The sequence below is a fragment of the Dasypus novemcinctus genome, chromosome 26 (genome assembly GCF_030445035.2).
Source record: "Dasypus novemcinctus isolate mDasNov1 chromosome 26, mDasNov1.1.hap2, whole genome shotgun sequence".
Lineage (NCBI taxonomy): Eukaryota > Metazoa > Chordata > Mammalia > Cingulata > Dasypodidae > Dasypus > Dasypus novemcinctus.
Genome location: NC_080698.1, coordinates 10,607,352 through 10,621,599, shown reverse-complemented (window position 1 = coordinate 10,621,599; position 14,248 = coordinate 10,607,352). Strand labels below are relative to the sequence as shown.

The window sequence follows — 14,248 nt, the reverse complement described above, 5'->3', positions numbered from 1 at the left end:
CTTGTAGGTCCACTACGTAGAGAGGCCCCTCGGGGTCTAGCTGCACCAGGGTGAGGGCCTTTGAGTCTGACCCAGGGGCCTGTGGCCTGCTCCCTGTGGCTCCTGCAACCAGCTCTGGGGTCAGGTCCCAGCAGGCCTCGAGTGGGGGTGTGGAGCCAGAACCACCCAATCCCGGAGGGACAGGTTTCACAACTTCCCGGATGAGGCTGCCGTGGGTCACAGTGCAGCTTCCAGCCAGGAGGATGGGGTGGCTCCCATTCCTGCTGCTTCTGACACAGTGCTCAGGGGCCCCTGGTGAGTGACCCCCGCCCCGATCCCCATTTGTCTTCAGGAGGGCTTTGGCCCCAATCCCATCCTGCCATTTGAGCAAGGAGTTTACTTTCCTACTGCAGTGGCCATGGCCTCTTGTGTAGAGCTGGGTAGTCCCAGCTATACCCAGACAACTGCCCGGCCAGGCCTCCATTAGCAGGTCTTCTGTACACTGAGGTGGTGTTGAGACCACAAGATGCACACACACGAGCAAGCAGTCACAACTCCTGAGCCTCGTCTACTCTTTAACCCAGCACATGCCCTAGTGCTGGTGAGAACTGACTTGCCATCAAAATGCCTGGGCTGGGCCCCTAACTGGGCAGCAGGACAGCTCTGAGCCTTAGCATTCTCATCTGAGAGAGGAGGTGGGACAGACTCCACACGGAAATCTCCATCACCCACTGCTGCCATGGAAGGCATGTGTCAGATCTGAGCCTAGTGCCTGGCTCACTAAGTGGCACTGGTGGTAACTACCATGTCTGGGCCTGCTGGTCCCACCCTGTACAGTGGGGGTCCACTCTTGAACGTGCCCACAGGGCCCATCCCAGAGGCCATGCAGCTTTGGTTCCCTCAATGAGCAGTGTAGACATGCAGATATATGTGCACTGACACGTAGGCCCTCTCTGCAGGGCAGCGCTCCCCCCTGAACGACTTCCAGGTGCTGCGGGGCACGGAGCTGCAGCACCTGCTCCATGCGGCGGGGTCCAGGTCTTGGCAGGAGGACGTGGCAGATGCGGAGGAGTGTGCGGGGCGCTGCAGGCCCCTGTTGGACTGCCGGTGAGAGGCCCTGGGGCCCAGTTAAGGTTGGGGACAGAGAGATCCGAGCTGCTAGCTGACCCTGCGTCCCCTCCTTTCCAGAGCCTTCCACTACAACGTAAGCAGCCAGGGTTGCCAACTGCTGCCATGGACGCAGTACTCGCCGCACACTCGGCTGCAGCGTTCGGGGCAGTGTGACCTCTTCCAGAAGAAAGGCAAGTGGCTGGGGGATGGGGGGTGGGGATTGAGGGAAGGGGCCTCTGGCCACACTGACCACCCTCATTCCTAGACTACGTGAGGAGCTGCATCATGGACAATGGGGTTGGGTACCGGGGCACCCTGGCCACCACCGCGGGCGGCCTGCCCTGCCAGCGCTGGAGCCACAAGTTCCCTAACGACCACAGGTGAGTTGCCACCTTCCCTCAGTGGCCCACACCTTCCTACAGCTGCTCTGGAGTGCTGCTCTCCCCCTCCCCCCCAGGTACACGCCCACCCTCCGCAATGGCCTGGAGGAGAACTTCTGCCGCAACCCAGACGGGGACCCGCGAGGCCCCTGGTGCTACACGACAGATTCTTCCGTGCGCTTCCAGAGCTGCGGCATCAAGTCCTGCCGGGAGGGTAAGTGGCGCGTGCTGGAGCTGGGGGACGCGTCGGGGCTAACCCTAACCCGAGCGCACTGGCCCCGCGTCTCCAGCTGCTTGCGTTCGGTGCAATGGCGAAGAGTACCGAGGCGCGGTGGACCGCACGGAGTCGGGACGCGAGTGTCAGCGCTGGGACTTGCAGCACCCACACCCGCACCCCTTCGAGCCGGGCAAGTACGCGTGGGGACAGGCGGGGGGTGGGGTGGGGTGTGCGTGTCGATGCGAGGCAGCAGGGGCGAGACCTGAGGCGGGGGTCACACTCGCCCCTCCAGGTTCCTTGACAAAGGCCTGGACGACAACTACTGCCGGAACCCCGACGGCTCAGAGAGGCCCTGGTGCTACACCACGGACCCGCAGCTCCCGCGGGAGTTCTGCGACCTCCCGCGCTGCGGTAGGGCGGGAGGCAGCCCGGGCGTCCCCCGGGGGACGTGGCCAGGGGCGGGGGGACGGGGGAGCCCCGCGGGCCCCTCAGGGGAGGCCCCAGCTCCCGCTGGGCGCTCTAGCCGCTGCGTCCGTCTTAGGGTCCGAGGCCCCTCCGCGCCCCGAGGCCACCACGCTCCACTGCTTCCGCGGGAAGGGCGAGGGCTACCGGGGCTCCGCGAACACCACGGCGGCGGGCGTGCCCTGCCAGCGCTGGGACGCGCAGAGCCCGCATCGGCACAGCTTCGCGCCCGCGAAATACGCGTGCAAGTGAGTGGCGCGCCCCCGCGGGGGTCCCGGAGGCGGCGGCCCCGCGCGGGGCGTAGAGGGCGGCCCCCGCCCGGCCTGAGGGGACGCCTGTGCAGGGACCTTCGGGAGAACTTCTGCAGGAACCCCGACGGCTCGGAGGCGCCCTGGTGCTTTACGTCGCGGCCGGGCATGCGCGTGGCCTTCTGCTACCAGATCCGGCGCTGCGCTGACGACGTGCGGTCCGAGGGTGAGGCCCGGGCGGGAGGCGCGGGACCGGGGGTCGCGGGCTGGGGCGAGGGCCGACGGCTGACGGCACCCCGGCCCGCCCCAGACTGCTACCATGGCGCCGGCGAGCTGTACCGCGGCTCGGTCAGCAAGACCCGCAAGGGCGTCGCGTGTCAGCGCTGGGCCGCCAAGACGCCGCACCAGCCGCAGTGAGTCCGGCGGCACCGCGTCCCTCCCGGGCCCACGCCGCAGGCCTGGCGTATGCTGCGGGGGTTTCGGCCGGGCTGGAGTGGACGATCCCGCTGGTTTCGCTGCCCCTCCCGCCTAGGTTCACGCCCACCTCGGTCCCGCACGCCCAGCTGGAGGAGAACTTTTGCCGGAACCCAGATGGGGACCGCCATGGGCCCTGGTGCTACACGACAGACCCAGGGACCCCGTTCGACTACTGTGCGCTAAGGCGCTGCGGTGAGCATCCACGATCCCACCCTGTAGCCCTGTCCCCAGCTCCCTGCGCCCAGGCTGGCTTCCTTAACCCGTTTGAACTGGGCCTTTCAGAGAGCGACCAGCCGCCGTCCATCCTGGAGCCCCCAGGTACGGAGCCGGGCCAGGCGCGCTCCAGGGCCCTTTGTTCTCCCCGGCCAAGTCGGGCTCTCATCCTGCCCACGCCATCCTCCAGACCAGGTGCCCTTTGAGGAGTGCGGCAAGAGAGTGGATCACTGGCGTCCACACTTGAAGCTGCGCGTGGTGGGGGGCCAGCCTGGAAACTCACCCTGGACAGTCAGCCTGCGCAACCGGTGAGGCGCGGCTGCCTCCTTCAGGGCTGGGCCAGTGGGGCTAGGAAACCGCCCCTGGCCTCAGAGGTCCTAGCCAGGTGGCAGGCCCCACATGTCCTAGGACTCACTGCTGCCCTCCCGTCTTCCCCCCCTTCTCCAGGCAAGGACAGCATTTCTGCGGGGGGTCCCTAGTGAAGGAGCAGTGGGTGCTGACTGCCCGGCAGTGCTTCTCCTCCTGGTAACTCTCCCGTGGGTTTGGGACAGTCCCGCCCCTCCCTGCCTTCAGCCTCCCCGTGGCCACCCTCCTCAGGCAAGCCAAGAGGTGTGCCTTGGGGCCGCAGACTGGGCACCACGGCTGGGCTAGCAGAGCTTCTCTCCCAGCCACGCGCCACTCGTGGGCTACGAGGTGTGGCTGGGCACGCTGTTCCACAACCCCCAGCCGGGCGAGCCGGGCCTGCAGCGGGTCCCAGTGACCAAGATGGTGTGTGGGCCCTCGGGCTCCCAGCTTGTCCTGCTCAAGCTGGAGAGGTGTGTGGGCAGGGGAGGTGGTGGAAGGTGGGGTGGGCCTTGAGGCCTCGGGCTGAGCACCCCCATTCCTGCTGCAGACCTGCGGCCCTGAACCAGCGCGTGGCCCTTATCTGCCTGCCTCCCGAGCAGTATGTGGTACCTCCAGGGACCAAGTGTGAGATCGCGGGCTGGGGTGAGACCAAAGGTGGGTGCAAGGCGCAGGGGCAGGGCCCAGTCCAGGCAGGAGGCCCAGCCCTGGACCCTGAGTGCCCTCCCCTTCCCCGCCCCCCACCGTAGGCACAGGCGATGACACAGTCCTGAACGTGGCCTCGCTCAGGGTCATCTCCAACCAGGAATGTAACGTCAAGCACCGAGGACGCGTGCAGGAGAGTGAGATGTGCACGGAGGGACCGCTGGCCCCTGTGGGGGCCTGTGAGGTGGGTGGCAGGGCTCCTGGGCCGGCCTGCGAGGGCGTGGGGCGCTAGGAACGGCCCACCTCATCCCGGGGGGCTGGTCCCTGCTGTGGCCCAGGGCCCCCCTCACAATTCTCCCCCCCTCCCAGGGTGACTACGGGGGCCCGCTGGCCTGCTTTACCCTCGACTGCTGGGTCCTGGAGGGAATTATCATCCCCAACCGCGTGTGCGCACGGCCCCGCTGGCCGGCCGTCTTCACGCGTGTCTCCGTGTTCGTGGACTGGATTCACAAGGTCCTTCGGCTGGACTAGGCCCAGCCTGCGCCCGGGTGCCGTGGGGAAGGCCTACGCGTCCTTCAGACAGAAAGCTGCCTGCCCTCTTCATGCCCGCGCAGGGTGCTTTTTAGCCTCTGCTTCTAGGAATGAGATGGCGACGTCCTGCTAGGGCCTGGGTGGCCCGACCCCAACCCTCTACTCGCTGGGCGATCTGACTCTGGGACCACCTGAGCCTGCACGGCCGGGAGGGGAAGGGGGGCACTGGGCAGTCCCTAACCGAAGGAGCTGCAGCAGAGGAGCCAGCCTGGGGCAGAGGCCCACTAAGCCTCACTGCCCCTGCCCTCTCACCCTGGAGGCAGGTGTGGCTCTGGCAGCTACTGCACCCAGGGCCTGGGGTCTCTGAAGCCCAGGGCCGAGCCTGGGTTTTTCAGGGTGCGGTGGTACAGAGTACCAGCAGGAACCAGGCTCTCTATCCTCATTTATTACAACTACACAGCCCACATTCCTCAGCTCACCCGGCCGTGGAATCCAGTGCAAATAAAGCCTCTTGCCGCTCTGCCAGGCCCTGGGGCTCCCCGAGAGCCGAGTGCGGCACCGGCTGACCAGCTCCCGCCGGGGCAGGGCTTTAGCTACTCAAGTGCGTGCGCAGCCAGAGCACAGCGTTCATGAAGCTGTCTGACTCCACCTCCACCTCTGACAGTGCGTGGGTGCTCTTGGGATAGAGCAGGAGCCTGTAGGGGTGGGGCAGCAATGTTGGAGATTGGAGCGCCCTCCCCTGCTTACCTGCCCCCCTGTGGCTGCCCGGCAGGACTCACCGAACAGGCACTTTCCAGGCCTTGAGGGCCCGGTAATACTCCAAGCCCTGCCTGAAGGGCACGCGCCGGTCCTCCTGGCCCAGCATGAGCAGCAGCGGCGTCTTCACCTGGGTGTGCGGGGAGGGGCGGGGAGTGGGGTGTCGAGCAGGGCCCTGGGGTCTGGGTGGAGGGGCACTGGGTGGCAGGGCAGGGAGGAGAGCTGCACACCTGAGGGATGTACTTGATGGGCGACTTGTCCAGCATCTCGGCCCACACGCTGGCGTCTGGCAGGCAGTCGCTGCTGTAGGGGAAGCCAGTCTCCACCACGCACCTGCAAGAGGTTAAGCCCATCAGGCCCGGGCAAGCCCTAGTGCCTACAGGGGCTCCCCGGGGGTCGAGACGGGGCAGAGGGGAGGAGGGCAGGGACCTGTGGGGCACACCCACCAGTCCGGGATGTCAGTGGAGCCCGCCATGGAGGCGATGTTGATTACGGGGTTCCGGGCCACGCAGGCACCATAGGTCTCTGGGTACTGACCAATCAGGTGGCAGGACAGGAAACCACCATGGGAGCCACCCATCAGGGCCACGCGGCCTGCGTCGAACTTTTCCTCCTGGAGCACCTGCTCCACCGCAAACTGCAGGGTGACCAGAGAACACTGCAGCCAGCTGCCTGCCCACCTGCACAGAGCCAACCCGGCAGCCTGCCCTCCCGCCCCCTGCTACCTGGACATCCTTCACATCCTGGTGGCCCACGTTGCCTGGGAGGGAGAGGATGCTGTCCTGGCCAAAGCCAGTGGAGCCACGATAGTTCACTGGTGGCAAGGAAAGGACCAGACCCAGGGGTGAGATGACAGTCCCAGTACCCCAAACACCCTTCCACCATCAGTGAAGTGGGCCCTGGTACCGGCTGTACAGCACACTGTCAAGGGGAAGGGTCAAGAAGCTTGAGGCTGCTGCTCAGTGACCACACGAGTCCCGAGCTGGTCCACGTCATCGCCATGCTGTGGAGCAAGAGGCGGGGCCAGGACGGGTCCTGGCAGTGGTTACCGGGTGCAGCTAGGGTGGCCTGGAGACCAGGATGGCACCCATGGCAGTGTACAAACCAGATGGCAGACCAGGCCCACCCCACGAGCCCACCACGAGGCCCTGCTTGCTCACCTAGCAGCACTGCAAAGCCCATCTTGCAGAGCATGGCTGGGAACATCATCCAGGCAGTGACAAAGGACGAGTGGGGGCCCCCTGCAGACAGGGAGCAGAGGGTGAAAGACCCGGGAGGAGGGGCAGGGGGGCAGAAGGGCCCTTAGGCCAGATGCCTACCGTGGGGCATGACCACCATGGGGACCTGGCTCTTATCTGGAGGATCGCTGGGCTGCAGCAGGATTGCTTCAAAGTCAAGGCCAGCTGCAGAGAGAGAGCAACAGTTACCAGGGCCAGTGCTTCCACACACGGGCTTGCCCAGCCTAGACCTCAGCTGTGGCTTCTGTTCTGGGGCTGAACTTGGGAGTTGAGACCTGGTCAAGGCAGCCCACACTGCAACACAGGGATCCCAGGAGAGCCAGGCTCCTCCCGCCCCAGGCAGGGAGCCCCACACTCTGCAGAGGCAGCCTTCTGGCTGAGATGTGGTCACAGAGGTTGGTCCACCCAGGTGAGCGGGCCTGGGGGTGCCCAGCTCTTAGGCCCAGAGCAGATGCCAAGATGCCTGGGCGCTGCTCTCCATGACCGTCCACAAGGGAAATGGAGAACCTCTTAGAGGTGATCCCAAGAAACCCCGCCCTGTGACGCAGGAGGCAGGGAGGGTCACCAGATGCTGTCCCTCCACCCCTGGCCCAGCTCACCATACTGCACGTTCTCTTGCTCTGGGGGGGGCCGCAGCACCCGGATGCCCCAGTGGATGTCAGGAATGGGCTCGGCCTCCTCCAGGGGCACCCACACCACAGACTGCTCCTTCCCCGCAGAAGGCAGGAACCCCACTTTCTGCCAAGGAGGAGTGGGTCACATGTGGCCTGGCTGCTCCCCTGCCCCTGCCTCTGCCCAGGGTGGGAGCTGAGCAGCTCTCGCCATGCTGGGCTTTTTAAGCACCCCCTGGGGAGGCTGTGACCCCGCGCACACCAAGGGACATACGTCCTGTTGCACCCCCCCCCCCCACTCTAGCTTTTGGGCTCTGCTGTCTCCCTGTGTCCTGCACCACCAAGCAACCCTGTCCTGTACAGAGCAGACCTTAACCTCCCCATGGGTGCCAAACCCTCACGGGCCATGCTGGATGGGGCCCATGCCTTGGCCCCTTGTTCTGTCAGGCACCGGAAGCAAATTCTCTGACCTGGAGGGCTCTGCCCGTGTGGGACCACTGCCCCTGGCCCTGCCACCACTCACCAGGCTTGGGGGTAGGCTAGGAGTGGAGAACTGTGCTACCATGAGGTCGCGGTCAATTGTGAGCAGCTTCCAACTTCCACCTGGCCCCCCTGGAGAAATCAAACGCCAATAAATCTGGCAGAGGCTACCACCATTCCCATCCCTCCTTGAAGAGCCGGAGTCTCGAGCCGGAGACGATGGCACAGTGTCCTTCCCACCCTGAGGAGCAAAGGGATACTTCTCCCAAGCTCCCACTGTGCAGGGCCCTGAGCGAACCCCTTGCTCATCCAGCAGGCTCCGGGGGCACCGAGGACTCCCTTGAGCACCGCCACCTTCAGAGGTGGCAGCTGGCTGTGGGGGGTGGGTGGGGGAGAGGGGGTAGGCTGATCTTGGGCAAGGGAGGGCCATGAGATTCTTAAACAGGGACTGCACGCGAGACGCAGGTTTAGAATCTGCTTTGGCAGCTCTGTGGAGGGGCAGGGATGGTCAGGGCAAGGGGAGAACTCAAAAGACGTTTCAGGGGCAGTCACCAGGTCTGGATGTGGGGGACCTGGGAGAACCAACGCAGGGCCTGAGGAGGGCTGGGGAAGGGGAGCGAGGACTCCGGAAGCTCTTGGCAAAATAAAGTTCCATGGGAATGGTTTTAGGAGCAGGGGTGGGGACCAGGCTCAGGGCTGAGGCTGGGCCAGGACACGTGGAGCAGAGCTGCCACTGCAGGGAGTCTGGGGGCTGGGTAAAGGCCCCACCGGGGCAGCCCCCCTGGGACTGTCAGTAACAGCGGTGGTGGAACAGTCAGTGGTGCAGCGTGGCTCTGAGTGCCACTGGTGCCTGACACGCTCGCCCCCTGCCCCCACACCACAGCCTTGCTCACCCGCTGTCAGGGAGGTCACACTGCCGGTCTGGGTGTCCACAGCAAACAGGTCCTGAAGCAGAGGGGAGACCACATGTGGCACCCCAACTGGAAGCCCTGAGCTCTGTGGGTCCTGCCCCCACCAACTCTGCCCTGTTGGGACCCTTGGGCCCAGGCCATGGCAGTGGGCAGATACAGCCATGGTTACTCAGTGGAGGAGGCCCTTCCAGCACAGCTTGCCCAGTGACCTGGGTGTTGGGGATTGAACCACGTCCCCCCCAAAGGGCATATGCAGTCCCAACTGCTGGTCCTGTGTGAACCCCTTGTAAAAAAGGTCTTCAAAGATGTTACAGATTAGGGTGTGCCCAAGCCCCATGCAGCTGAAGTCCTTTTCCAAGACATGAAAGAAGAAGCCTCCGGCAGAGTAAGAAACTAGAAATCAGCGGAATCAGGAGAAAGTGCTGCCATGTGTACTGTCAACAGCAAGGACCAAGGATTGCTGGCAGCCGGCCCCAGGAAGCCACAGTCTTTGAGGAGGCTTGCTGATGCCTCAGTTTTCAACTTCTAGCCTCAAAACCACAAACCAATAAATTCCCATTGTTTGAGCCAACCCATTGCATGGTATTTGTTTTAGCAGTTGGAAAACGGAAACACTGGGCAAGGTAAGGACTACGTGGGCCTCTTCAAGCTGGCACGAGGAACAAATGATACTGCAGCCAAAAGGAGGCTAGTCCACTGTGGTCACCCCCCACCCCATCCCTGTGGGAAGGGCTCAGCCCATCTCGTTAGGTGCCCTCACAGTCCTGCCCGGGTGACAGTCCTCCTCTCCCTGAGCTGGAAATGCCTGAGAGTGGTTGTACCACTGCCTGAGACAAAATGGCCAAGAGTTCCATGGGTGGGCACCAGGGCAGCCAGCCCCCAAGAAGTGAGTCAAGGGGCAGGTGAAACCTTGTGGCTGGGCCTCCCCGCCGGGGTGTGCACATGCTAGGCCCCAGGGGCCGGGGTTCCCGGGGGATGACCACGGGGCGGCCTCTGGACACCGTCAGGACTCCTTACTTGCCGGCTGCGCTGAGCTGAGTCGAAGACCACTCTCTGGCTGTCAGCTGACCAGCATGCTAGGGGCAGCAGGCTGCAGTAGATCCCAGAGAAGTTCTCTGCAAAGACGGGAGGGCTGGGGCCCGCACCCTGGAGGCAGGCTGAGCTGTTGGGGAATTCACCTGGGCCCTCCGTGGGCCCTGACGAAGCAGGCCCCTGCAACATGTGGGGGAACGGCATGCCCGCATGTGGGGTGCCCTAGGCCAATGAAGAGCTGCTCGAGGAGGGGACTGAGGGACAGAGGCCTCTGAGGACCCAGTACAGGAAAACTCAAAGGCCTCAGTACAGGAAAACTCAAAGAAGAGCTGCTAGTTCTCAAAGTTGCTCTAATCGGGACCCCGGTAGGCAGCAGGTGCTTTTGCCGAGATGACATTTGTCTCTCTGATATGGTGCTTAGCATAGCACCTGGTCCAAGGGACTCAATGGTTCTACCTTGTAATGTCACTCCTATGATCCTACAAGGCAGGGATAACTCCCCTCTATGAATGAAGAAACAGAGACTTAGGAAGCCTTGGACAAGTAAACTAGTAAGAGGCAAAGCTGGATTCAGACCAGGTGCCCACTGCTAAAGCCCTACAACCCAAAGAGAGGACTAAGAGGCCACCCCTCATCCACTGGGCCCCTGGAACTGACCCTCAGGGGCAGCTGCCAGGGGAGACGAGACGTTAGCTCTTGGGTTTGGGCTAGATAAAGGTTACGGAGACAGGGGGTAGGGTGGGACAACGTAGCACCCTTGGGCCTGGAGCCCCTCCAGCAGAACATTTCGACCTAGTAGCCTTTCTGAGACCCACTCAAAGACCAGCATTAACCAGCCCACTGGAAAAAGAAGAAGGAAATTACCATGAACGGCAGCATGGGAATCAAATCACTAAAATCCCCGGCCTGCCAGCTTCCTCCTGACCCGAATCATTCTCTGAGGTGATGGCCACCTCCCGGTGGAAGCTGGGCATGGGGCTGAGCCAGCAGGGAGGGAGGGACTTCAGAAGGATCTCAGGAAAGAACAGCTGGGGTGGTTGACCCCAGGCAAGTGGCAGGAAGAGAGAACTGCAGGTTCCACTGCACCTACCGGTCGCACACCCCTTACCTCCCAGCTGCCGCGGCACGACATCCACCACCACCGAAGTGACCTTGGTGTACCAGTCATACTGCAAAGGAGCACGGTGGTCAGGGCCATCAGGTGGCAGGCAGTGCCCTCGGGGCAGAGCTCTGCACCTGACCCTTCTCTAGTAGCCCCGGAGTGGCCTCAGGGCAGGGAGGGAAGGACCTGATACTTGTGGGAGCCCAGCCTGATAGATGTCCTTTCTGGTGACCTGGACTAGACGCCCAGAAGGGCCTCAGACAGGCAGCTCCCTCTGACTTCCGCCAGGAGCCTGGAGCTCTTCTGAGCAGGGACTAGGATTAACTCTCCACTAAATCCCAGCACCTGGCACAGAGCCTGGCCTCGTGCAAACGAGAACCAAATGGGAGGAACATTCTTGTGGATGGAGGATGCTCTTAGGGCGGCGAGCCCTGACAGTGCAAAGCTTTTCCACGCCCTACCTGGAGAGCAGGGCAGGCAGAACGCGCGCTGTTGCTACACCCAGGCCAGGAGGGGCCTCCACTGACGTGGCCATGGGGTGATGACGCCGGCCCTCCGGCTCTCATCCGCCATCCCTGTCTCTTGCTGACCACCCCTGTTCCCTCCACCTCCAGCTCACCAGGTACAGCTGGCTACACTGATGATGGGGGATCAGAGATGGGTACCGCAGGTAGACAATGCGACACTGGTCTGGGCTCAGCCGGGGAGAGGAGATGGCGAAGGAGTCATCCGAGAGGAGCTCTGGGCCAGACGGAAACACGAGCATCACACACGAGCGAGCAGGGCCAGTTATATGTCGGCAGAGCACGTGCGGGCGCCGGCCACTTACCACACTTCCCACTGATGAGGTCCACATAGTACAGGGCTGACCTGGAACCACCAGAGACCCTCAGCGTGGAGGCCAGCCTGCGTGCAGGCCCCCCTGCCCCGCCCCGCCTCTCACCTGCGGTTGGTGCAGAAGCGGATGCCCAGCCGGAAAGGCTCATGCCACCAGCCCACGAACACTATACCCGTGTCTCCGGGGGCCCAGAACGCCTGTGAACAAGACCGCGGGGCAGATGTGAGCAAAGGGCAGTAGCTCAAGTAGGCCCCCGGACTCCAGGAGTGATGGGGGGGGAGTTGGTGCTGACCTGTCCTGGGGACACATTCTCAGGGACCCCCTCAAGCACAGAGATGTTGCCGCTCTCGATATCCAGCACGCAGGGCACAGGGGTGCTTTTGGAAACCATGTTTTCTCCCCAGTCTTCATAAAACACAAACTGATCCCCCTGAGAACACAAGACACTTAATGCCCACACCTGTAAGGCCCTGCCCTGCCCCGCTGAAGCCAGGACACTCCGTTCCGACAGGTGCAACTTGGGCAGGGAGCACACTGAGCCCCAGAGCGGTCCTGTAGGGCCTGCGCAGGCTGGCCGGCTACGAGCACCTTGATAGCCTGGTCTGGCTTCTTCAGCCTGGTCATCTCGTCATCACTGGCACTGACATCCAAGGCTTTGGTCTGAAAGAAGGACTCAGTCTTGGGGCGCTTCTTCTCCGCCACATACAACAAGTGCGTCTCCGAATGCGACCAGGACAAGCAGCCAAAGCAGTCTGGGTACAGGGAGGACCAATTAGGAGGCGCCCGGGGCCACGGATCTGCCCTGGCTCACCCTGCCTGCTCAACAGCCAGCTGCCTCACCATCCTCATACACGGGCCCATGTTTTTCCAGCGCTGACAAATTGAAGCTCTTGAGTTTCCGGTTCTTCTCCCAGATCTGAGGATATTTCGGTGTCAGGCTGCTCCGTACCCCAATGGAGCCTTATCTTTGGGGTTGAGCCCCCAGTTGCCTGTGCTTCACCCCCTGACATCAAGAAGACTCACCTCCAGGAACTGCTTCTCCTCCCCAGAGCCTGAGCCCCCCGCCTTGCGCAGTACGGCTTTCATAGCGCCTGACGGAGACTCTCTGCTCAGCAGCCTGAGGACGACACAGGGCCGCAGGTTGGCAGGGATTCCCAGCAGCTCCACCCAGTCCCCTCCCCAGCCACACCTTTTTAGACAAAGATTCTTGAGGCTTTGGCCCCACACCAGCTTTTGGGGCACCCCCAGCCCCACGGGACAGGGGCTCTACTCTCCCCAGCCTCCCCCTCCTCTGTGGGCTCTAGTTCAGTTCCAGGTTTGGAGCAGGCTTCCAGTGCTTATCAGGCCATGTCACCAGAAGCTGTGTAATCTCCTTGGGGACAGGCTCCCTTCTGTCTCTGCACCTTGCCCGCACCCAGGCACGTGGTGGGCGCTCATACAAGGCTTACAGATGGCTATGGCCTTGCCTCCAAGCTTTCTCCCTCGCACTTACTCCCCCCGAGTCTCCACGCTGCTGCCCGCAGGCCCTGCAAACACCACCGAGTCCCCATCGTGGAACACCAGGTACTGGCGGCAGAACCGGATATTCTCCATGCGTTCCAGGTCCCTCTGGGTCCACTCTGTAAAGGGAGGTCTGAGGTTGAAATTTGACTCAGCCAGTCCTGGCCCCAGCGCCCCAGCCAGGAAGGCCCAGCTCTACCTCCTCACTTCTAACTCCAGACACCCTGGGTGCAGGCTGGACAGAACTCAGCCACAGCCCAGCCCAAGTCTAGACTTCCAGAGTCTGAGCTGAACGGCCTGTTGGAGAACCCTCCACTGCTGCCAGCACCTATCCTGGAATCCTGAGGGCGGCCTGACTGTCCAGGTGGACGCCCCAGGCCCACTCATGCCCCAGGCCTACTTATGCCCCATGCCTATCGATGAGGGAGACCCACAGGGCCCGAGCCCGGCATCCAGGTCGGAGCTCTATTGGCACAACCTGGTGCACACTCTGCTGGCCCCACCCCCCTGCACTCACGAGCACCATGCCCTAATGGCCCCGGCACTGCAGCGCCACACACCTACGGGCACGGGCCAATAGCCCGCGTCCCCTCCGCCCCCATACCCTCCAAGCTTCGTCTTCCTCCGCACACCCGCGTGCACCGTCCGGTGGCGAGCTCGCCACACATCTGCCCTCCCCAACCGAGGGCACGGCCCCGGGGCGGACCCGCCTCCCCGCTCCCCCTCCACACAAACACACCCGTGTGCACCGTCCGGTAGCGGCCCCCGTACTGCGTGGTGACATCTGGGCCCAGGCAGGCGGCGCTCAGCGCGGGCTGGCGACTAAGACCCCGGTACAGCGCCGCCGCCTCCTCGGGCTCGCTCACCAGCACCTGCGCAGGGGACACACCAGGGTCAGGCCCGGCCCGGGCCGTGGGGACCACGGGGACCGCGGGCCGAACCCTCACCTGCCGCTCCATGGCTGCCGTTCTGCCTCCGGGGCGAGGCGGGGCGCGCGGGCGCCAGGAACTGCGGCCCCGAGGGGCGGAGCCTGGAGGCCGGGCCCGTTTCCGCCACAGGCCGCGGGGCTCCGAGCCGCCGGCTGGGGGCGGGGCCTGGTGCGGAGGGGCGGGGCCTGGTGCGGAGGGGGCGGGGCCTCGAGGGAGACTTCGAGCTGCTCGCCCGGGAGGGGCGGGG

General features: G+C 63.7%; 2 protein-coding genes across 2 annotated transcripts; one reads left to right on the top strand and one right to left on the bottom strand.

Annotated features, from left to right (window-relative positions):
* The first annotated feature begins 181 nt into the window (after positions 1 to 181).
* MST1 (macrophage stimulating 1) lies at positions 182 to 5,124 on the top strand. Its single transcript, XM_012522686.3, has 18 exons — positions 182 to 294; positions 939 to 1,086; positions 1,168 to 1,280; positions 1,355 to 1,469; positions 1,547 to 1,683; positions 1,760 to 1,880; positions 1,979 to 2,097; positions 2,228 to 2,396; positions 2,492 to 2,622; positions 2,707 to 2,809; positions 2,929 to 3,065; positions 3,156 to 3,191; positions 3,277 to 3,394; positions 3,534 to 3,611; positions 3,755 to 3,901; positions 3,979 to 4,085; positions 4,178 to 4,317; positions 4,443 to 5,124. Exons 1-18 carry the CDS (start codon positions 201 to 203, stop codon positions 4,602 to 4,604), a joined length of 2,175 nt encoding a protein of 724 aa, XP_012378140.1. The 5' UTR covers positions 182 to 200; the 3' UTR covers positions 4,605 to 5,124.
* APEH (acylaminoacyl-peptide hydrolase) lies at positions 5,035 to 14,173 on the bottom strand. Its single transcript, XM_004451872.4, has 22 exons — positions 14,020 to 14,173; positions 13,812 to 13,944; positions 13,065 to 13,191; positions 12,596 to 12,689; positions 12,413 to 12,488; positions 12,161 to 12,324; positions 11,865 to 12,002; positions 11,678 to 11,769; positions 11,564 to 11,604; positions 11,354 to 11,475; positions 10,741 to 10,801; positions 9,618 to 9,715; positions 8,583 to 8,634; positions 7,733 to 7,821; positions 7,198 to 7,336; positions 6,680 to 6,763; positions 6,521 to 6,601; positions 6,086 to 6,174; positions 5,807 to 5,997; positions 5,591 to 5,693; positions 5,384 to 5,490; positions 5,035 to 5,299 (listed from the first exon to the last, which is right to left on the bottom strand). The coding sequence occupies exons 1-22, from the start codon at positions 14,029 to 14,031 to the stop codon at positions 5,194 to 5,196; spliced, it is 2,199 nt and encodes a 732-aa protein (XP_004451929.1). The 5' UTR covers positions 14,032 to 14,173; the 3' UTR covers positions 5,035 to 5,193.
* Positions 14,174 to 14,248: the final 75 nt, after the last annotated feature.

What these genes read in the sequence shown, in the direction of transcription:
- MST1 (XM_012522686.3), top strand. Translation starts at nt 201, where the DNA reads ATGAGGCTGCCGTGGGTCACAGTGCAGCTTCCAGCCAGGAGGATGGGG. An exon ending in AGGCCCCTGTTGGACTGCCG is followed by an intron (nt 1,087 to 1,167) that starts GTGAGAGGCCCT and finishes CCTCCTTTCCAG; the next exon opens with AGCCTTCCACTACAACGTAA. An exon ending in CCCCTGTGGGGGCCTGTGAG is followed by an intron (nt 4,318 to 4,442) that starts GTGGGTGGCAGG and finishes CCCCCCTCCCAG; the next exon opens with GGTGACTACGGGGGCCCGCT.
- APEH (XM_004451872.4), bottom strand. An exon ending in AGTGTAGCCAGCTGTACCTG is followed by an intron (nt 10,802 to 11,353) that starts GTGAGCTGGAGG and finishes GCTCCTTTGCAG; the next exon opens with TATGACTGGTACACCAAGGT. An exon ending in TCCACTGACATCCCGGACTG is followed by an intron (nt 5,694 to 5,806) that starts GTGGGTGTGCCC and finishes AACCTCTTGCAG; the next exon opens with GTGCGTGGTGGAGACTGGCT.